This window comes from Narcine bancroftii, chromosome 5 (genome assembly GCF_036971445.1).
Source record: "Narcine bancroftii isolate sNarBan1 chromosome 5, sNarBan1.hap1, whole genome shotgun sequence".
Classification (NCBI taxonomy): domain Eukaryota; kingdom Metazoa; phylum Chordata; class Chondrichthyes; order Torpediniformes; family Narcinidae; genus Narcine; species Narcine bancroftii.
This window is the reverse complement of record NC_091473.1, coordinates 1,553,531-1,577,836: the sequence shown is the minus strand read 5'-3', so window position 1 is coordinate 1,577,836 and position 24,306 is coordinate 1,553,531. Positions and strand designations below refer to the sequence as shown.

At 40.9% G+C, this 24,306-nt stretch overlaps 1 protein-coding gene across 4 annotated transcripts in view; it reads left to right on the top strand.

Moving 5' to 3' along the window:
- Positions 1-24,306, top strand: part of LOC138763028 (guanine nucleotide-binding protein G(i) subunit alpha-2) — a 275,105-nt gene that overhangs the window by 241,004 nt on the left and 9,795 nt on the right. For all 4 annotated transcript variants that reach the window (XM_069936544.1, XM_069936548.1, XM_069936546.1 and 1 more), the window contains exons 6-7: positions 12,931-13,060; positions 14,566-14,719. In XM_069936544.1, the coding sequence (XP_069792645.1) occupies positions 12,931-13,060; positions 14,566-14,719 (284 nt within the window). The remainder of the gene's footprint in view (positions 1-12,930; positions 13,061-14,565; positions 14,720-24,306) is intronic.

Below are 24,306 nucleotides of genomic sequence, written 5' to 3'. Positions count from 1 at the left end.
AAGAGGCGACAGGGAAACAAGTGGAGGAACAACAGGGAAATGATAGGAGGAATGGGACCGATGGAAATGTTCTTGCAGGCAGTACAGACTAAATGGATTGAATGGCCTTCCATTTTTTTTTTAAATGCAAGAAGCAAATTTCCAAATATTTTAATAATTTGAAGAGATAGCAAACGTAAACCACAGTGTGATGAAGCATAGGAAATTTGAACTGCAGCCAGCATCTGTAAACATCAATACAGCGTGGCTCCCCATACTCGTAGACTTGGACCAGAGGAAATGTTTATATTATTACTGGTTTGTGAATTGTGTGTGTTCATTGCAGGAGACTTCTCATCTGTGTAGAAAGGTCACATCATTAAAATTTGGGTCCTCCTAGCGTGACTGAAAGTCTGTGCCTCTACAGCATACGTCATATTAGATTTCAGTCAAAGCCAGAATGGCAAGTATATCATGATGAGGTCTGCATGGGGGCAAAGATTTATTTTTAAGGGATCAGAAGAGAAGCAGCAGGATCAACTTCATGGCTGGTTCAAATTGTATCACATGGGAGTTGGCTTTGGTAATTTCTCTTAAAATCTATTTTTTTTTAATTCAAATGATTGGTAAAATTAGGGCATATTTAATTTTGGGAGAAAAAATAAATAATGCATATATTTAATTTATACCTATAAGGATTTTCAGAGCAGATATTAAATTATTCCATGTTAAATTATGTGAACAAAAGCAGCTGTCAAATTATCAAGTTCTTAATTACTCCCTGATTAAAGGCTGTTTTGAACCATGTACACAAGTCTGTGATATCAGTGGAAAGAGGGGGAAGGGGATAGAAGGCTTTACTAAATTATTCCACATTGGAAAACAGATGGGTGCACACCCCTTGTGTACAATTTGGAATTAAAGAACCATTTGGATGGGTCCATCTCCCTTTTTATCTGCCCAGGGAAGGTTGGTTCTCTGCCTGCAGAGCTTTCATGTCAGTGGTAAAATCCCTGGTATCCTGAAATCAAGCAACCAGCAAAAAAAAAATGGAGGAAAATACATTTTTTTAAATAAAATAAATAGTTAAAAGATATGTAAGTTTAAAATTGTAAAAGTAAATGTTCTCTGAAGGTAACGCGTGAACCTTTGGTGAAGATGGGAATGAATATTCAGCCTGCGGAGCTCCTTGGTCGTGCTTTGCTTGTAGCAGCTGTTTGAATAAAGTTGTGTGAAACTGCAATGGTGTCGCCCTGGATGAAGAACTGGTTGATGCTGCTCGCCATTGGAGCGGCTCTCTTAAAGTGTCTCCTGATTCCTACTTAGTAAGGGTCAAAACATGGGGGAGGGGGGAATTAATTATCTATAATGTTATTGTTGGTCTCTTGGGCGGCTCTGTGGAGGGTGAGGAACCTGCAGATGTGGCGACAGTTAAATGTTTTCAAAGAATGTGACTGAAAATAAAGTAAAATGCTTTAAACTTTATATATTCATGCAAGTGAAGTTTCTTCAGTATTAGTATTTTTTTTCTTTTAAAGTATTGAGCCATTGTAAGAGTAAGTCTCAAGGAAATGGAAAATAAACTTATCTGCCATCTACCAATCCCCATAGGTGTGGGACACCAGGGGTTTTAACTGTATATCCCAGATTAATTTCAGTAACTTGATTGTCATAGCACATCTCAATTGGTTAGCCTCCATCCTTAGTCCTGTAATGAAATGCTCAAAATTATATCTGCAGAAACTCCTTTGGAAGAAGGACCAGAAGAAAGAGGCCAAGTGCTTTAAGATGCAGAGCACCTTCAATTTGATCTTTTTGACAACTCCAATCAAAAATTACATTCCACCAAATCAATGTGCATGTGCTTGGGGGAGGGGAGAAACAGGGAGATGCATTTTTTGATAAAATGAAGGGAAGACCAATAGCAAAAAAAACCCAAAAGGGTTCTTGTTAATTATTCCAGTTTAATCTGCAAATCTTCCATGTTGAGAAGTGTGCAAAAGATTAAACCATTTAATTATCACTGAATATGTGTTGAATGAGCCAAAAAACCTTTTGTAAATGTAGGTTTGATGGAGCATTCCCACTTTGCTTCACCAACATGCAGTTTTTTAATTAACAAGTGTTCAAAAGGAAAGTTTCTGTGGATATACATTAAAATAGGCGCATTCTGTTTGATGTAAAATTAATGTTTTTTTTATGTGGGAATGTGCAGGTTTTTCAGATAAGGTGTTCAACGAAATGTAAAAGAGCAAATTTTTGATTTTTCTCCATCTGATTCATGAGACTATAGAATACAACAGCACAGAAACAGGCTCCTCTTGTCTGTGTCGAACTATTTTTTTCTGCCTAGTCCCATTGACCTGTACCTGGGCCTATTCATATACCTATCGAATTTTCTCTGGTTTCATCCTGAACTGTTTCAATTGGCACAGTTGGCGTAGCAAATAGTGCAATACCTTTACAGCAACAATGATTGATTCCAGACCGGGGTTCAAGTCCCACACTGTAAGGAGTTTGTATGTTTTCCCCGTGTCTGCGTGGATTTTCTCCAGCTGTTCCAATTTCCTCCCACTGTTCAAAAACTTACCTGGGGTGTAGATTAATGGGGTGTAAACTGGGTAGAATGGGCTCGTGGGCTGAAATGGCCTGTTACCGTGCTTTATGTCTAAATTTTTAAAAATTAAATATTCTGAGAAACAATGTTGAGATGAAACCTATTTTGTCTCTGAGGAGTATGGAGTTGATTTGTCTGAGTGTTTCAGTATTTTGGGTATAGGGTGAAAAAAAAATCAGACTTGGCACCCACGATGGAGGGGGGTTGGGTGTGGCCTATGTGCTTACATATAGTTAATGTTCATTGGGTTCCAGGGCTGACTGGATGGAATTAGAGTACAGTTGTTTCAATGGATTTACAAGCATGCCATTTCAGTATGCTTTTAGTTGAACAGATTTTCAGAAACTAAAATACTGCAGTCAGGCTTTGGATGGAAACTATCCAGGAAAGAGATTTAAAAAAAACATTTCAGATCCAGGAAAAGTGGGGGAGAGAGCAAAGAAGCATGAGGATCTACTGTGATGGTAGGGAACGCCAACTAAATTTCAAAAGAGAGGGTGACATTCCAAGGCAAAAGGATTTGGAAAAGGGAGAAGTATGGAAATGATTGTTGCAGAAAATTTGTCCATTTGGTTTTGTCAATCTACAGAGTCAGTTGGTAGAACACCATCTGAAGCAGGATTCATGCAGCAGGCCTCAGAAGTAAGTTGGAGCTGTTGCATCACAGAATCATTGCCCCAAGTTCATTTGGGATTTCTGGTGTACCTGGTAATGTGTATCTGTATCTGGTAATAGTCAATGTAGAGCTTCGTGTTCTCTTTGTTACCATATGGGGTTACTCTTACATCCCAAAATGTGCAAACTTGTACGTGGCCATTGTAAATTGCTTTTAATGTGTGGATTGAGTGGGAATATGGGGAGAATAAAATGGGTCAACATAAGACGTAACACCTGGATTTGGATTTGTCCCATGAATTCTTCTACATTCTTAAAGAATTTTGGAAGCCTTTTATTTGGCTCTTTGTTTCTTGACTTTTCTCTCCTGTGTCACTGATTTAAACATCTGCTCACAATGATGTTGTGACCACTCTCCCTTTCCTACAAGTCCTTCAGATCTACTGGCAGTCTTGTAACCCATCACTTTCTTGCCTGTTTTTCACACAAATCTAATACACAAAACTTGTGAAATGTACTCTTTTGCGGAGAGGGTATTGACACCGGTGCTTCTGAAATGTATGGTCAATTGTGTCTCTTGTTTTCCTCTATCAGCTTGCTCTGTGTTCTACAATTGATCTGCAAGGCATTCCGAGGCATCCTGAACTTTAATAAGCACATAAGAAATGCAGGTTCTTGTCATTTTAGCAAGTAACAGAAAGTGAGAAGGAGACTTTGGCAAATGTTGGTCCTGAAAAGTGTAACTTTTTTTTTAAAAAAAAGAAAAATCTGTCAAATATGATAGTTGCACATAATTTCTATGACCTATCCATCTGCTAATGGCTGGGGAACCAAATTCGTGACTTTTAATCTTCTGTCATTGCCTTTGTCCTTGTTTTTTTTTTCTCTCATTGCTTCTTTTCCTGTTCACGATTGTATTGTAGGAACTTATTGCAGCTGGCATTTCTTTCTTCAACAACAGTAAATAGCTTCCCACGATCCTAGTAAAGAATTGTTTATTTTCAGACATCTTCATACATCCCCAAACAATTTAATGTGCTGTTGTCGGCCTTAACTTGAGGGGAAAAAATCTAGCCTGCACATCGACTTATTCAGTTTACGTTTAAACCGCCGCCCCCAATCTTCCACCCTGCATTTACCTTCCTCTAATGTATATCTTCCCTTGTCCCTCTGTCTCCTTTCACAGAGCCTAAACCAATTCTCACCTTTCCTCTTATCATATCCAATGAAGACCTTCTGCTGGTCTGGAGTCCTACCCTTCCCATTTCTCTCTGTCCTTATTGAGACATCTGTCTGCTTTTGCTTATATACTGCCTTCCATAATGTTTGGAACAAAGACACTGTTTTTCCTTTATTTGTTCATGTGCCCTACAGTTTTAAATGTGGTCAAACAATTTACATGTGATTAAAGTGCATATTCCAGATTTTATTTAAGGTTGTATGAATATATTTTGGTTTGACTGTATAGAAACTACAGTCCTTTTTATATATAGTTCCCTCACTTAAGGGCACCATAATGATTGAGATATTTGGCTTCACCGGTGTTTGAGATTACACACATTCTAAGACCTCTGGCCACTGGAATCGCAGTGGACGCAATGGAAAAAAAAAACATACAAGGCATTTTTAGAGTGAATCAAATGCATTTACTCTTCATCACCCGTGAAACCTTTTAAAATCATGCACTGGACACGCACTGATGTCATCACGCGCTGACATTACATGGCCGGTTTGATGCCTTCTGGGAGTTGCAGTGCCCTCAAAGCGCCGCTACACCTCCATGATAGAAGACAGGAAGTTTTGCCAAGGCCATTCTGACTGTAGCCTTTGTGTCGTACCTGGGCAGAAAAGGATTTGGTTGATTCTTTGTATTCCCGCTTGTGAGGATGTTACTGAGCTGTCCTCTTCCTGAAGGCTGTGGATCACAGAACTCCCTCTGTTAACCTACTGGAAGCAGTGTGAACATGTCTCATCCTGCTTCTCTGAGCGGACTCTGGATTGGAGGAAGATCTGGGGTATATCTCGTGTACTTGTTCCAGATAAAGGACAACTCCTTCTGGCCTGTTTCATTCTGCACTGAAACTTGTACGACTAACCCCGTGTAGAAATGGCATCACTGCACTTACCCTGTTCCTTAATCCCTCATGTTATCCCTTTTTCCAATTAGTTGATGATAGAAGCAACATGGGTGTCAGCAATTTGCCAGTAGCTGAGCTAAAATCGATGAATACTTCAATGGGCATGTCTAATTACTCCCTGAGATGGTACAATTGAGAACCAATGACATTACTTGGTCAAGATTCCCATTTAGGCTGTCTCTATATATTTTCTATTTCTTCCCTTGAAAGATGAGAAGCATATATATTTTTATGCCAATGAATAATTTACTGATCACCATTGTGTTTTCATTACAGTAAATGGTTATATGGTTCAAGCTTGTCTCTGGATCACCAGTATGCTCTTTTGGTTACCAGTCCAGTAACTTAATCAGGGATGCTGTTAGATTAGTTTGTCTCCATATATTCCAGTTTGATACCCCATTGCCCTTGGACAATAGAATGAATGTCTAAAATTGGTGATCCTAAAATACAACAGCTCCTGTTACGCTGTGGGAAATCCAGCTTCTACTTTGATCCAGCAAGTTCCAGTTTATTGTCATGTGTACTGTGGGGAAAGTTCACTTTGTGTACTATCCAGCAAGTCAACCCATAACTGCAACAAACAGAGTACAGTGCAGAATTAGAGATCACTTAGAACGGAGCATTGGCAACCATATTTTTGTGGTGATTCTTTCAACAGCAGGAAAGAAACTGGTCTTAGATGGAGCAATTCCCAAAGCAAGCAGTGATGTGTCCACGCAGGATTCTTTTGATGATGCATCTGAGGAATGTTGAGTTCAAATTTCCTCAAGTTTCTGAGGAGGTAGAGACAGGAGTGCACTTCCTTGACCTTCTTGTCAATGCGGCAGGTTGTTGCAGAGCTTTATGATCAAGAACATAAGCTGTCTATTGTCTCCACCTCAGCGTCATTGATGTGGATCGAGGAGTGAAATTTTCCCCTCTTCCAGAAGATTATGGCCAACTTGTTCATCGTGCTGATGCTGTGGGAGAGGCTGTTGTTCTGGCACCAAGCCATTCAACTCTCCATCTCCCATCTATCCTTTAACTCGTTGTTGGAGATCTAGTCTCTAGGTAGGGCTATCTTTGAATTTGTAGAGGAAGTTGGAGCACTGCACCCACACAGATGTACAGGGAATACAGTAGGGGACTGAATAAGCAGCTTTCTGGGTCTCTGGCATTGAGGGTGATTATGGCAGAGATGCCATCTCCAGTCCTCACTGAGTCTGATCAGTAGAATGGAAATGCAGAAGGGGATTGCTGGGACCAAGGTCCTGGAATGTGGAGATGAGTTCATTTGGAATCATATGTAGAAGGCAGAGCAACAGTTGATAAATAGTAGTTTGCCATTGAAAGTTTGCCATAACCATATAACCATTTACGGAGCGGAAACAGGCCAGGTCGGCCTTTCGAGTCCGCACCGGTTCACTAGAACAACTCCACTAGCTCAAACCTCCCGCTCACCGCCAATAACTCTCCAACCCCCTCAACTCCATGTACACATCCAACCTTCTCTAATTGGTGTATTGATGTGGAGATACACTGGATGAAGCCATTTTTTGATCATGACAAGAACCTCATCGGGCTGAGAGAGAGAGCACGCTCTCTTGAAGCTGAACAAGAACAAAATGCAGCTCAGGAAGACTGAAGTGAAGTACGTAGGCCATGTACTTACTGCTGAAGGACTTTGTCCAGGTCCCGAGAAGGTCCAAGCTGTACTAGAGGTGGAACAACCCTCAGATGTCAAGGCAGTGCAGCACTTCATAGTCTTAGTGAACTATCTTGCGAAGTTCTTGCCCAACCTGTTGTCAGAGAGTTAACCACTGAGAAAACTGATGAAGAAGGATGTGAAATAGTCTTGGGGTATAATTGTTTCTCAAATTGGCTCTGGTGAATCTACTGACGCCAGGATAATGGAAATGAATTTGACCAGCTTGGATGCATTTTATTCCTCCATCAACTCGATTTAACTTCAGAGAAAAACATACATAATGATGTTCAACAAATGCAATTTTAAATACACATTGTTTTGCATGTATTTACTTTTCCCATTAACTGACGGTCAAAGCTCTGAAAGTGTATGTCATTCTGTTAAATTTTTTAAAATGTACAAGTATTTCAAAATGAAAATAGTTATGTTGGTTGAATGTAAGTGAAACCTTGTATCATAAAGAATGAACCAAGCAGCTAATTCACTGAAGAAGGAAGACAGACATGATTATATCTGTGTTAATGTTCCGTAGATGTTACGTGGTCTAGGACAAACGTACAGTGGGAAACTGCAGGCATTTAATACAGAAGCTTTTAATTGACACGTACTCTGATCATGCAAAACAACATTGTACCTTGGCCTAAATTGGAGGACCAACCTGAATTGCTGACTCTATCTACAGATGCTGCCTCAGATGGGTCCTTGTGGAAGTAATTGACAGCTCAGGCTGTCACTCCATCACACCTTTCAAAGACATCCTTCCTTGTTTGATCACTAGATAGTTGACAGTGTGTGGTGTCTGATTTAATTCGGCTAATCCCACAGCAAACTTGGAAATAGAAACTTCAAAGATTAATGAATGTCAGCAGGTTCCACATGTTGAACCGCTGATGGCTTACACTGCCAGATATGGCTGATTTGTAATGAACATGTATGACTTGTGTTTGTTTAAAATAAAATCTGTTTAATACTATTTTCAGAGAAAAGTGAATTAAATGTAGCAAAGATATTGGTGTACTGAAACCAGGTTTATTAAACAGATTGTTGTAAATCTGTTGCAAGTGATTGTTGTAAAGCACATGGACTCGACTGGATTGTCAGCTTTACCTAATGTATGACAAGCTGATTACCTGAATTTTATTTCCAAAGCCAAGTTCTAACACCATTTGAAACTCCATTTTGAGCTAATTTTGTTGCTCCCTCCATTGTTTGTAATGGAATGATTTAGCCTGGGAGTTCCCATTGCATAGAACATACGATAATGAAAAACAGGAGCGCCCATCAGCCTCTCGAGCCTGCTCCGATCAATGACAGTGCAATAGGCCTCTATCGCACTTTCCTGTCTTCTCCCTATGCCCCTTGACTGCCTTGTACTTCAAATGCTTGTCAATTTTCACAGTTTCCAGGGTAGAAAATTCCAAGAAATCACAACTCTCAGAAGAAATTCTCCTCTTGTTTGTCATAAATGGGTGACCCCCTAATTCAGAAATCATGCCTCAATTTTCTTGTTATTGACTTCTCAATACCCCAGAAAATTCTGTTTCAATAGAATCACCTCGCTTTTCAACTACCACTAACTATAGGCTCAGCTACATTTTTTTACTTAACCCCTTCATTCCTGGAATCAATTAATTTTTTTTTAAATTAAATTCAGACATACAGCACGGTAACAGGCCCTTCTGCCCACAAGCCCGTGCCACCCAATTAACCTACAACCCTGTACATTTTGAACGGTGGGAGGAAACCGGAGTCCCTGGGGAAAACTCACACCGACACGGAGAATATACAGACAGCACGGGACTCGAACTCTGATTGCTGGGGCATCAACGTCACAAACATCACAGCATCAAGCAACTTCACTCTACCTTAAATGAAAATGTATGCTTCCTGAAATAGGAAGCTAAAACGACACACTACTCCAAAGAGCAATCCAACCTATGCCATCGTTGCATTAAACCGTCTCCAATTTCCACTATCCAACTCTTGCAAGAATCGCTGATGTCAGATGTGCAAATTTTTCGGTTGACTGAGGCTTGCTCTTCCAATAACCATAACCATATAACCAGGATCAGGAGTCGCTTTGGAAGAGTCACTCCAGCAGAGAACGGCATTGGCCATTTTCATCCTGCACGTCCCAGTCAGACCCTCAGTCTAACCTGATTTACCATCAGGTTAAGCCCTTGGTGTAAGCCAACTTACTAGCATGCAAGTGTCCAGGTCAGGTCCTCATGCTGAAAATGCCATTCACCTCCATGCAAGTTTGGAATTCTCTATCCAGGGAAGTAGTTGAGGCTGCTTCATTAGACATATTTAAAATTCGGTTAGGTAAATTTTTACATGACAGAGGAATTAGGGGATATGGGGAGAAGGCAGGTAGGTGGAGTTAGGTCATAAATTAGATCAGCCATGATCTTATTGAATGGTGGAGCAGGCTCGATGGGCCATTTTTGGCCGACTCCTGTTCCTACTTCCTATGTTCCTATGAATGCACACGCACTGAGAGGCAATGCTCATTCCGCGGGGCAAACCTTCAGGTGTCCAATGAAGTCTCAGCTCTCCCCTGCGGGGTCCATCCATATTTGTTTCCTCTTTTTTTACCAGTTGAGTTGAATGCTGGAAAAGGGGATTTTTCTGTGTATCCTCCATATCCTTTGTGAAAAAACTCAACATTCTTTTAGCCTTCCTAATTGCTGTAACTGCATGCCTCCTTTTTGTGTTTCATGAATTAAGACCTCCAAATTCTTTGCACTGCAAGCATTGAAGTCCTGTTCCATTTGAATAAAAAAGAGCAAAATTAGTTTCTTTATGATTTGGTTAACTTTTCCCCACTTAATATTCCATTTCCTTGTCTTTGCCACTCAGTTAACTGTCAGTATGCAAGTTCATAATGTCCCAATGACTTGCTAACCGACTGATCTTTGAATAATTGAACTGAGCTGAAGTACATGTGGTCCCCTCAAGCATTGTTATATAGATTCTAAATAGTGGAGGCCCAGCAATGATCACTCTGACTACCCTGTTACATCCTCAAAAGGCTCCAGCAAATGTCCAACTCTGTTTCTTTGTTGGAGAACCATGTTGACTCTGCTTGATTGTCCTATTGTTCCCTCAGTACTGATGGATTCCACTGTTGGCATGCAGCTGAATATTCAGGCTATTTTTTTGTCAGCTAATCTAAATAACAAGGCACAAGTTGTCAAGTTTCAACACTGATAATAAATTACTAGCATTAAATATGGGCTTGTGTTACATGAAGGTATTGATTAGTAATACACAAGTTTTTTTACTTCTGTGTAATGTTTATGAAGGGTGTTAGCTGATCTGCTCCTCAGCAGGCACTTTCAAACTGCCTTACAATTTGCCCAGTTAGTGCCCCACTCACAAAACAACTTGAAAGGGTCTGACCCAGTTAGCGGGCTCCAAAATCAACTGGGTCTCTGCTCTAACATAGGAACATAGGAAGTAGGAACAGGAGTAGGCCAAAAATGGCCCATCGAGCCTGCTCCGCTATTCAATAAGATCACGGCTGATCTAATTTATGACCTAACTCCACCTATCTGCCTTCTCCCCATATCCCCTAATTCCTCTACCTCTGGGGTAGTCGGGGAACCCAGTTAAACTTACCTAGGTCTCGTCCACCGGTGGCTTGAAAACAAAAATGGCCAACCCAGTTACTTCTGTGATGTCTGTGGTTGCACACTGGTGTCACAGGGAAACCCTGGCTGAAGTGTCTGCCGGGGCGAAGAGAGGTCGCTACTACATGGGTGGGGCGGGGGGGGCCCACAATTGGGGGGGAGTGAGGTCACTGACATGGGGGGAGAGGAGTTACCACGATTGGTGGGAGCAGAGGAGTAGGTTGCCATGGGGGCGGGGGGGGGGGGGGGTCAGCTGCCGCAGAATTGGGGGGGAGCTTGTCACTTTCAACTGCAATCATATACCCATTTAATTCACAACTACTTCAGTTTCAAAGTCAGATGATTGCAATTGAGGAAATACATTTTGATCAGTCTTGTTGCTGAATGTTTGTGGTAAGCGTTTGCTGGAATGCTCCATATAGTTACGAGTTTTGGAAGGTTCATCAGAAATGTTGAAGATGCTGCCAGGCCTGGAAGATACAGTTTGAGGAAATGCTACTCAGTTTGGTTTAATGAGGAGGCTGAGAGGAAGTTTAATCAGGTTATCTAAAATTGACCCGTTTGGATCTGGTAAACACATCTGTTCCCCACGACAGGGAAGTCTATTGACTATTGATTTAAGAAATTGTCAGGCTACCCAAAGTGTAGTGGGGACTGAAGTTCCTTCTTGGTGGCATGGACTGAGGTAGTCCATGTTCAAAAGTACTAAGCCAAAATGGTCTACAAAATAGACCAAGTTGCAAGTTGACGCAAAACTGAAATTGAAATATAAAGCAGTGCATTACTCAACTTACCCATAAGCTGATGGACTGAGTCACTTTTAGTGATTTTTAAAAACAATATATGATTGGACTCCTTTTTCAGTGTTCTTTCTTTGGCTTGGCTTCGCGGACGAAGATTTATGAAGGGGGTAAAAAGTCCACGTCAGCTGCAGGCTCGTTTGTGGCTGACAAGTCCGATGCGGGACAGGCAGACACGATTGCAGCGGTTGCAGGGGAAAATTGGTTGGTTGGGGTTGGGTGTTGGGTTTTTCCTCCTTTGCCTTTTGTCAGTGAGGTGGGCTCTGCGGTCTTCTTCAAAGGAGGTTGCTGCCCGCCAAACTGTGAGGCGCCAAGATGCACGGTTTGAGGCGTTATCAGCCCACTGGCGGTGGTCAATGTGACAGGCACCAAGAGATTTCTTTAGGCAGTCCTTGTACCTTTTCTTTGGTGCACCTCTGTCACGGTGGCCAGTGGAGAGCTCGCCATATAACACAATCTTGGGAAGGCGATGGTCCTCCATTCTGGAGACGTGACCCATCCAGCGCAGCTGGATCTTCAGCAGCGTGGACTCGATGCTGTCGACCTCTGCCATCTCGAGTACTTCGACGTTAGGGATGTAAGCGCTCCAATGGATGTTGAGGATGGAGCGGAGACAACGCTGGTGGAAGCGTTAAAGACCCCGTATCTCTACATATTGTTTAACAAATGTAACCTCGGTACTTTTGCATCATGGGACTCTGACTTGCCAGCTGTGCTGCAAAACTAAATTGAGACAAATGAACTGGTGATGTGATTAAATACTGAAGTATTTATCCCAGCTTAACAGGGCCTGTGTGCAGAAATCTCAAGCAAGCTAGATGAGAGACATTGAATTGGATTTGCTTGTATTTTTTTGTTATTGAGAATTGATGCTCACCATGAACAGGGATTATTCATACTAAGTAAGAGTCCACTGGGCTTTTCATTAGACCAAGAAAAGTTACTTAGATGCCCAAGAGATGATGATTGGATCTTTAAGCCCAGGTTTGGACAATTGCATCACAGGAACATAGGAAGTAGGAACAGGAGTAGGCCAAAAATGGCCCATCAAGCCTGCTTCGCCATTCAATACGATCATGGCTGATCTAATTTATGACCTAACTCCACCTACCTGCCTTCTCCCCATATCCCCTAATTCCTCTATCATGTAAAAACATTGAAAACACAATCTTATCTGTGAAAGTTTTGAATTTGTGTAGCACCGGACCTGTTGGATGACCACCACTATTTTTAGTCAGGAGTTGTTTTTGCATTTTACACGAGTGGATTCAGATCTAACATTCTTCTCTTCTCAGAATTTTTTTAATTAGAGACAGAATTCATGATTCAAATGCCCGAACAAGACTTTAATTCAAAGATGTATAGTTGGCAGAAGTGAACCTCTATCACATAAATGGATTACCATGAACAAATACATTTTGTAGAAAAGCTGATATAATTTATTTTTGTGTTTCAGAATGTTTGATGTTGGTGGTCAGAGATCTGAAAGGAAGAAGTGGATCCATTGCTTTGAGGGTGTTACTGCTATCATTTTCTGTGTCGCTCTCAGTGCTTATGACTTGGTCCTTGCTGAGGATGAAGAGATGGTAAGTAATATGGCTTGGCAGGTGTGAGTGATCTTATCAGTCTCCTTCCTGTAAATGAACAAATATAACCATCAATATCTTCAGGTGACTATCTCCTGGGTCCAGCTAATGTGTTGCCAGTTCTTGCCTCACTGCTCCTCGTCAACTCTTTACACTGGCTATCTCAACTTTACACCCTGTCTTAATGCCAATGGCCTTTCCCTCCACAGATGTTGCCTGACCCGCTGAATTCTTTTTTGCAGTTTTTTTCTTTCTTTCTAAGGTCATGATATTAAGTATGTCAAAACTGAGAGCGTTTTAAATGTTTAATTTCAACCTCGTATTTTTGTTAAACCAGCAAAGAGTAACTTCCAAAGATAATGCTGTGATTTTAATTTTTTTTAAAATGTAGACATACATTTTAACAGGGCATTTCGGCCCACCAGTCCGTGCCATCCAATTTACACCCAATTAGCCTACACCCCTGATACGTTTTGAATGATGGGAGGAAACTGAACCCCCCCCCCCCCCGGGAAAACCCACACAGGCATATGGAGAACGTGCAGATTCCTTACAGACAGCGCGAGATTCAAACCCCAGATCCGATCACTGGCGCTGCGCTAACCGCTTATTTTACTGGATTAAGTTAACAAAATTAACACTTATTCTGGAATAGGGTATGGCCAGTAAATTCTGGCAAATTTGCACAAAAGTCAGCTAGGTGTACGTTAACTGCCAATCCCAAGCACTAGGCCAGGAAGTGGTTGTTCCCTTGAGCCTTGCTCACAAAGCTCTTTGAAAACTGGAAGTTAGTTTTAGTGAATCTTAGGAAATTGAGTAGAGTTTCCATGCCAGAAACTGTTATATGGTTTATATGTATGCAGCTGTTTTTAAGAGGCTATATGCTAGATCTGGTAAATGGCAGAGTAAGCTTGCGAGGCCAACTCTCTCTTCAGATCCACAAGATCTGTCATTTGCACTTTGGATCCACGCACAGCTATATAAAATGTATTCTAACAAGAGGGTTTCATTTATTCCATTTCTAGGACCTAATTTCTGGAACAATGCTACAATTATCTCTTTTTCAGCCTCCCAAATGATAACAGTGTTTTAGAAGATCTATTTGTGTTTAAATTTTGATTAGATCCAAGTTTTCTTTGGAAGGATATCATTTGCAGTAAATTTTGGGAAATTTCGGTCTAATTTCTAGTGGATATTGGCTGACAACTTTTACTCATTGTGGCAAATAGAAACTGCCTCATTACCATTGGGAGTTGAAATTTGGTGCATATTGAGCCAAGCTAATTTTGTCCAAATGCGAGTAACAGAGAGGGAAAACACGCCATTTTGTAGCATTTAATATCTTTATACTGGATCATATTATTTTGAGGAATCTTTAAGCATAATCTGGTGTATTAGAGGTTCGGACTATGCAGTTGCTTTCTGAACTTGTTATTGCTTTATCTTGTGTCATTCCTACATAACGTTATTTTCAGAATGAAATAATTACCAGTTTCCTTCTCCAGAACCGCATGCATGAGAGCATGAAACTGTTTGACAGTATTTGCAATAACAAATGGTTCACGGACACGTCAATCATTCTCTTCCTCAACAAGAAGGATCTCTTTGAAGAGAAGATCACCAAGAGTCCTTTGACTATCTGCTTCCCTGAATATTCAGGTGTGTAGTTGTGTGTTGATTGATTAAAAGAGAATATTTGTCTCCAATGCTGATTGATCAGCTTTAGAAAGAACAGTCACCCTGTCAAACTATCTCCTATTAGTTAGCAGGGGTAAGATTTCACCTCATTTTTCAGAAACTATTTGTTAAGTTTCCAGCTCTCACTTCATGTTACTAATTTTCTTTTCCTATTCAAATGTTCATCTGCCTTGAGGTAAAGTTTCAAAATGCATCTGTTGAGATACAGTGAAAGAGACCTTGATTTTGCCATCCTTTCATTTTACGCTATGCTCCATTGTACCAGATGCAGTGAAATTGTCAATGGTCCTCATACACGTGTTAGGATTTGTCCCTCCCACCACCAAATTGTGGCCTGATTGGAGTACTGATGAATTTTTTGACTGGCTTTTTACATGGGGTGTTTAGTTTAAAGAAACTTGGCCATACAATTTCAAGCCCAAAATTTAAAGTCTAAGCAAACTTTCAAATAGAATAAAAGAACTCCATACTCACAGTAGAACCCTTGCAAATTATTGATTTTTAGGTTAATTTTAAATGTTCAGGTCATATTTTACACAAAGTGAATTTTGTCTTTGGAATTCTTGAATATTTCATTCTGCTATGCGCACCATACTTTCAATAAGGTCTCTGGGCTTTGGCTTGTTCAGGTTCCCCTTGAAGTCTGTAGCAGGGAACTTCAGATGTTGGTAATCCAAAAGATCCAGCAAACCAAGGGTCTGAGTGGGAAGAGAAGTAGTTGATGGTTTGAACCAAGGAGCCAGCATTGATTCACTGTTTCTCCCACTGATGCTGATAAACTTGAAGCGCTTCCAGCATTCTCTTGAAGGTTACCAGACGAAGCTGTGTAATGCAGGGAAAAAAACTTGTTTCACTCCATAATGGGAATTTGCTTATATTGAATATTGGCTTGAATCAAGTTGAATGAGGAGTGATCTCATTGAGGTGTATAAATGCGAGAAAGGTTTAAGCAGTTCCAGTTTTTGACTGGTAACCGTTCTGCACAATTATTACATTTCCAGCTAGGCTTTTCTGGGCACCTTGTAGAGAGGATTATGGAAATTTGAAGCTATTTCAATATGTTCAAATAACTTAAAATTTCTGAACTGAGGTTGATGATATATTTAATTTGCTTCAGCGTGTTGAACCAAGGTGGATAGATGAAGATAAGGAGCAGATATAACCAACTCCCGAGCCTGTAGTTTCATGACTCTCTTCCTCCATGTTAATTGGTTGTTGGGTGTGCTGGCTATTTTATTGGGCTAGTTATCCAGAGGTCAGTCTGAATGGGTAATCCACGTTCAGATCCTGCTGTGGGAGTGAGGGATTTTAAATATAATGAATTAAAACCCAATATAAGGTTAAAACTGTCAAGGCATCGTAAAGTTCCACCAAATTCACAGAAGTCCAGCAAGGAACTCTGCTGTCCTTATTCTGTCTGCCCCATTTGTGACTCCAGAGCCACTCAAACATTGTGAACTCTTAAAAAAACAAACTGCAGGAGGAACCTGACAGATGGAGCAGCATGCGAATGAGGAAGCTAGGACCTTTTCCCGCTGATAATCCCCATTGACATGCTGAGTTCTTCTAACAGTTTTTTTCTTTTGCTGTTGTAACTGGCATTGACTTGAATTAATAGTAGAATAAGAATAAATCTCCTTGGGGTGTCCTTGTCATTTCTGTTTGAAATCGATAATAAATCTGATCTCGTCAGCATGCTTTACAACCTTATAAACTCCAGAACTGAATTGTGCAGCATTGATGAGGTCAGAAAGTACAAGTTGGTTGTCCATTTCTCTCTGTGGATGCTGCCTGGCCTGCTGAATCCCTCCAGCTCCTCTTTGTTCTGTCATTTGGTTAGGTCCTGGCTGACAGGCATTGTAACTTGATAATACTTTGGTTTCATCATCTTTAATGTCTTTGTTTCACAAAAATCTGTCATTTATTGTTCTGACATTTTTATGGGGATTGTAAGAGTCCATAATGTTTCTAATTGTTTTGACAGTGGATATTACTGTTGAACCTGGTTAAAGATGCAAGTGTGCAATAGTTTGTCCTTTCATTGAAACAGAACTGCCATTGGAAAGGACAGTCGAGTAATGAACACCTTCAATTACACAGCATGTAGTAGCTCTATGATACTCGCATTGGCTGTGTCACATTCCCACAGATTAAACCCTGCAATATTGTATCTGGGCATCTTATTCATTGCCTTCAATTTTGAATCAATATCATTTTAACTTGAGATTGTTTTCAGTATTGGCAATTTAATTAGTTTCATGATTAAGCAGTTTCTGATTTCAGAATTTTGTAGAGTTGGTTAAATTGCAGTGAGTTATTTTATGGCCCAGATTATACTTTCTCATGCCAAGAGTTATTGAAATTAATCTCCATTGAAGTGAATCCTGACCAGAATTATTCATTGCTAGCCTTAAAACTCAGCTGTTAACAGGACTCTTAGTGAATTTGCAACAAACAGAAGCTCCTTTGTGGATGATGTTCCAACCTATGTGACACTAAGCAACATGGATTTGCAGGCACCCCATGAGTTACCCAACTGTATTCAATGTAGGTGTTCATTTCCTTGTGATTTTTTTTTGAGCAGAGACTATTATCACAATATAAATTCCAAATCTTATAGCCAAACCATGGAACTCCACTGTGCTGAGAAACAACTCCTTGGTCATAATGTTGCCATGTACCCCATGTTTTAACTTCCAAGAGTCATAGCTAGACATAATTTTAAATTGTCCTCAGTCCTGGGGATGTGAATGGAAGTATTATGTAGAGATGGATTTGCTCCTGCATTTCCCTTATGTGTGCACTCCCTGCAGTATTGCCAGCGAAGATGGGATCACTCCCCCCCCCCCCCCCACCACTATTCCCCATACATAAACTATATCGCACTATGCTCATTAATGTTATTCCTTTTTTAAAGTACACTATATTTATAAAATACTTTTCCCAGCCCTTTGGCTCCCAGGTGTTATAATCCAACAATACAGCAGTGTGGAAACACCCAGCCAACTTGTATTTTGTGTGCCATAGCTTCATTAAATTCAAATTTCAGAAACCAATTTTAAGTCCCGGCTGACTTCTTGCAATGCCCTCCATAATGTTTGGGACAAAGACACTTTTTTGCTTTCTATGCCTCTGTGCTCTACAGTTTTAAATTTGTAATCAAACAATTTACATGTGATAAAAGTGCACATTCGGATTTTATTCAGGGGTGTTTGTGTGTATTTTGGTTTGACCATGTAGAAATTACAGCACCTTTTATACATTGGCCCCCATTTCAAGGCACTATTTTGGGACAGAGCAGTGATATGTATATTAGTCATGTTTAGTACTTTGTTGTATATCCCTTACATGCAATGACTACTGGAAGTCAGTGATTCATACTCATCACCAGGTGATGAGTATCTTCTTCTCTAATTATGCTCTGCCAGGCTTCCTCTGCAGCCATCTTCAGCTCCTGCTTGTTTCGGGGGCTCGTCCCCTTAGGTTTTCTCTTCAGTGAAATGGAAGGCATGCTCAGTTGAATTTAGATTGGGTGACTGACTTGGCCATTCATGAATTTTCCAGTGTTTCGCTTTGAAAAACTCCTTTGTTGCTTTAGCAGTCTGTTTGGGATCATTGTCTTGCTGTAGGATGAAGTACCATCCCATGAGGTATTTGTTCAATGAGATGTTTCTGTAATTCATTTTGCTACTGCCATCAGCAATTACATCATCAATGAAGGTAAGTGCACTGGTACCTGTGGGAGCCCTAAATGCCCAGGGCATAACACTACCATGTTTCACAGATGAGATGGTTGAGGTGTGGATTGTGGAAGGGCATCTGATCTCTCTATCTGGAACCAAGTCTGAAGTCCCATCACCTGCCAATCAAGGTCAAGCCCCACCCACAGGACAGCCACTTTAATTGGTTCATCGATATCTGGGCAAGACTCCCCAGCTGATGGCACCTTAAAGCCCACCACATGTGAGCCATCTGCCTCTTCTGAGATGAATCCTAGCTCCATTCCAGGTTGGGACTGTGGGTGACACTGGAGAGTTGTTGATAAGGTGCACACAGACACAGGGTTTGGAGCTGTAGTATTGTGTGTTTAAAAATAACTGTCACTAGTTTAATTTAGATAAGAGCTGTGCCTGCTAGAGATATCGAGGGATAGCAGATATTGCATGTTGCAACTTCATGGTATAGCTTTTTATTCATGAGTGGATGAGAGTGTGTCATTTAATCTGACAATTGTATGTGTGTGTCTTTTACTCCTGGTGTGAATCCCCCTATGTGTGTAAATTTTTTTTAAAAACAGTTCAACCAGTCATGTGCAGATTCATTGCCCTTGTTACCCGTTGAAGCGGTTTCACATAAACAGTGGTATGCTTTGGATCTTGGTGAGTTCCTTTATGCCTCCACACTTTGGTCTTGCCATCACTCTTGATCTCGTCTGTCCACAAGACCTTTTTCCAGAATTCTGCAGGCTTTCTTTTAATACTTCTTGGCAAACTGTAATCTGGCCATCCTGTTTCTGTGGCTAGTGGTTTGCATCTTGAGGTGTACCCTCCGTATTTCCGTTTATGAAGTTGTCTGTGGACAGTCGTCATTCACATATCCATACCTGCCTTCTGAAGAGTGTTTCTGATCTAGTCAGACAGGTGCTTGGGGATTTTTCTTCATTATGATGAGAATTCTTCGGTCATCAGCAGTGGAGATTTCTTTGCCTCCCAGTCCCTTTGCAATTACTGAGCTCACTAGTAAGCTCTTTAATTTTTTTTTCATTTAGACATGTAGCACGGTATCAGGCCATTTTGTCCCACAACTCCTTGCTGCCCAATTTGCACCCAATTAACCAATTCCCCTGGTACGTTTTGAATGGTGGGAGGAAACTGGAGCCCCTGGAGAAAACCCACACAGGTGTGGGGAGAACTTGCAAACTCCTTACAAAGAGCGTGGGATTCGAACCCTGGTCTGGACCCAATTGCTGGTGTTGTAAAGGCGTTGCACTAACCACTTAGCCAACTGTCTTTCTTAATGCTGTTCCAAGCAGTTGATTTTGGTAATTCTAAGGTTTGGGTGATATCTCTTACTGTTTTATTCTATTTTCGGCCTCATAACGGCTTCTTTGACTTTCATTGGCACAACTCTGGTCCTCATGTAGAAAAATGGTACTGCAGACTCCAAAGATGATCAAAAGCTTAGAACCAAGCCTAGCTCTCTTATACCTTCACCGACGAAGCAATTAAACATACCCGAGTCCTCACAAACATCTGTGAAGCCAAATGCCCCAAACATTATGGCGCTCTGAAATTACTGCACGGTCAAACTAATTACCTTGAATAAAATCTAGAATGTGCACTTTAATCACGTGTATTTTTTATTACAAATTTAAAACTGTGGAGCACAGGGGCAAATAAGGGGAAACAGTGTCTTTGTCCCAAACAGTATGAAGAAGGCACAGTAGTAATAGCTCAGATTAGCCCAGTCAATTTGAGGTTGGAATATTTCACCTGACTTCCTCCCCAGAGTTGTGTGTGTGACACACAACTTGTTCCAAATGCTCTGCTTTCTTAGTTTGTCTCCTTACTGACTTCAGGGGATTTTCTCGCATCTACGATGCCTTTATTTATGTCCAGTTCCTCCCTGGTCTTCCTGCCACACACCGCTGGAGTATTTCCCACTCAATTCCCAGAACTCGATAGGGGCTTTACCTCCAACAGTGTTGCTCTCCTGTCCCAACCTACTACAGGTAGACAATCCTTGATCCGGAACCCTTGGGTTCCGATAAAGTGTCGTCCGAATTTTGGATTTTGGAAAGCCAGATTTAAGCCCACCCGAATTGTGCTGCCATATCCACCCCCACTCCCTTCCAGTTGCCCTGCCGTCTCCCCCCACCCGACTCGCGCTGCTGGTCTCCCCCCTTGCCCGCCCGACTCGCACTGCCGCCTCTCTCCCCACTTGCCGGATTTTGGAGCTTTCCAGATTTTAGATGTCCGGATAAAGGACACCTGTAGGTGAGGAACCTTAACTGTTAATAAAGATCATTGACCCGAAACATTAACTTTGTTTTCTTTCTCCCCTGATTCTATCTGACCTGTAAAGTATTTGCATAATTATTTCATATTTGCAATATCTCCAGATTAACTTTCTTTCATTGACTTAATTGTTATAAAATCTGCTAAATAATGTAGTCATACTGAATGATATAAAAATATTCTTTAATTTATATGACTCACATCGTTATGTTCAGGCATTGTGGTTGGAAAATTGTTTCTCTGCAATTATAAATAATAAGCAGCTTTACTCCACAATTATTAGATGAGAATTATTAAAAAATAAAGATCAATAGGATGGTTTGTTTCTCATGTTGAATGGAAGCGTCATTTGTCAGATTGTATTACAGAAAAGAGCACAGTTGCAAAAAGTGCATTAGTAATTGCCTGGCATGCAGCCTCTTTTGAAGGTCTATTATAATACACAATGGACAGTAGTAATAGGTGTTCAGTATTTGCATTGTGTCATCTGTGGGTGACTGTATACACAATGGATAAAGGCTAACACCCGCTTTGTCTGCTGCTCTCTGGTTATGACTTGCTGTCATATTCACTGTTGTTTGGAAAACCCTTCAAACCATTCAGCAAGACCATGATTTCACAAGATCACAAAGGAATAGAAGCAGGCCACTCAGCCCATCGAGTCTGTTCCGTGTCTCTACACTAAGCTGAACTATGCTCACATCTTGTTCCAATTGCCCCATGTCCCTTGATACCCTGACTAATGAGATACTTATCCATTTCCTGTTTAAATACTCCCAGTGATCTGGCCTCCACTGCTTTGTGTGGCAGTGAGTTCCACAGATCCACGACCCTCTGACTAAGGAAGTTCTTCCTCCTCTCAGTTTTAATTGGATAACTTCTAATTTTAAGACTATGACCCCCTTGTCCTCGATTCACCCATCGAGGGAAATCCGCATTTCACTCGGTCAAAACCTTTCAATATTTGAAATGTCTCTATGAGATCCCCCTCTCATTCTCCTATACTTCAACGAATACAACCAAGAGCTGCATATGCTCCTCATATGTTAGCCCTTGAATCATCCTAATAAATCTCCTCTGCACCCTCTCCAACAACATCACATCCTTTCTAAGGTAGGGGCCCCAAACTGTACACAGTACTCTAAAAGGGGTCTCACCAGTGCCCCATAGAGTCTCATTAACACCGCTCTACTCTTAAACACTATTCCTTTTGAAATGAATGCTAGCATAGCATTTGCCTTCTTCACGACTAATCCCACCTGGGCATTAACTTTTAGATTTCTCTGCACGAGGACGCCCAGGTCTCTTTGCAGTTCCGAGGATTGAATTTTCTCCCCGTCCAGATAGTCCTCTGCCTGTTTACCGTCGACATTCATGCCATTTATTGCCCTTTCCCTCTAGCCCATGCTTAATCATTTAGAGAGATAGGGCAGGAACATGGAAGAACAGAAACCTAATTTGGCCATCCCCATAAAAAGATGTGCACTGGAATAATAAAAGTACTTATTAGGTGAACAATGCTCAGTTTTGCTTCCTGTGACGATTTGGTTAGTCTCATTGTTCCTGAGTGAGCTTTGGACTTTTAAATTAAAAGGCAGAATTATAACGATAGTATTATGGAAGAAATGAGGTTGCACCATCTTCCATTTAAACCAGGATGCGAACCAGCTATTTTCCACGATCACTCACTGATCGGTTGGAATATTTCCTTTCTCTCACCTCCAGTCTCTTTGGATTCTCTACTTAAACATCCTTTCACAATCCTCTCCAGAAGAGCTTGCTGTTTGTTGGCTTCTTCCATCACTGCCACACTGGCGGACATTTTATTCTCCTATTTCATTTGTTGTTATAACGGGATAAATCCACATCTCCTGTCGACGCAAAGCAGGATGGAAAGGGAGCGTTGTGAGGAACCTGCACTGAGGCTTCACAGGGAGGTAAATTGGCTAAGAATCCAGCTGATTATTTTTTTTGTGTTTTCCCCAAAATATTTTTATTGTTTAACATAACAATCCATATACAAAATATTTAAAAAACCAAGCCAAAATAACAACTATCCATAACATAAAATTAAAGTAAATACACAGTAAGCTATATTTTAAATTCCATCCCTTATTATTGTGAATATCTGTTAAAATTATGATACATATACATCAATTAAATGCTGTAACAAATCCACTTATCTAAAAGAAAAAATCCTAAACCTAAAACCAATGTAACCCCTCCCTCTAACCAAGGTGACCAGAAAAATTCAAAGATGGATCTCTAGAAGACGGACGGATCGGCCCTAGAGCACCTAAATCCTCTGAAACTGGCAATTCTGATGGTATTCTATAAATGGGTCCCATTCCTTGTCAAACTGAAACCTTTTATCTTTAGTACTATATGTAATTCTCTCTAAACTTAGATATGACATTACATCCTGTAGCCACTGTGCACAAGTCGGTGAGAGTTCATCCTTCCATTTCATTCAAACAGCCAGACTGAGACCACCCACAAATTGGAGGAACAAACCCCATCTTCCGACTGGGCACCCTCCAACAGGATGGCATTAATAATGACTTCTCTGGCTTTTGTTCCGCCCCTCTCTTCTCTTCACCCCACCTCAGCCTCTCTCCTCCCCCCCCCCCATCACTGTCTCTCCATTCTGTTTCCTTTTGCACAAACGTGAAAAATTCTTACTTTGTCCTTATTATATCCAATGAACACCTTTTGTTGGTCTGGATTCCTCCCCCCAGCCTGTATTACTACAGTCACAGCATTTGCAGACTTCTGTGTTTCGCCCAGTGGAATAAAGATTAATCCAGGTTGATTCCTGGGATGGGATAATTACCTTATGAGGAGAGATTTGCGCTTCAGATAATCGTAACATTTAGAAAATTGAAGGAAACATCAATGAAATGTGCATTGGTGTTGATGTGGAACTGATGTTTCGGCTGCTTATGGTGTCTGCCTCTAAACGAAGACTGAGCCAATGGCTTTACACAGAGATGATTGAATTCTCTGTTCACAAGGGCTGTGGAGCTCAGTTATTGAATATGTTGAATAAAAAAATTAATAGATTTTTCATTGAGGGAGGTAAGGGCTAGTTCAGAGAGTTAGTGCTGAGGTAGAAAATTAGCTACGATCTATCTGAATTGTAGAGCAGGTCAGTGCTATTCCTGCTTGTTTTGTAGGTCTCCCAATAGTTATATTTAAACTACCATCAAAATGAAAATAAACCCAGTTTTCGGGTAAATTTCCAGCAAATTGTTAACTTGGTGATCCGAAGTTTCCACTTGGCAACGTGAATGAACTGAAATTGAGAAACAGCGTGTGACATAGCTCTGAAGTACCGTGGAAGTTCACTCTGATTAATTCCATGTGTGTACTTGGCTTCAGGTTGTACAAGGACAAACTCTGATAGTGCATTGAAAGAAAATTCAGCTGGAAGGAGGGCCAGCGGCAAGGTTTACTCGTGAGGTGCCGAGCTCACTTTTTGTGGAGTGGCTTTCTCTTAACCTAAAGAATAGCTGCAGTGCAGCCTCCTTT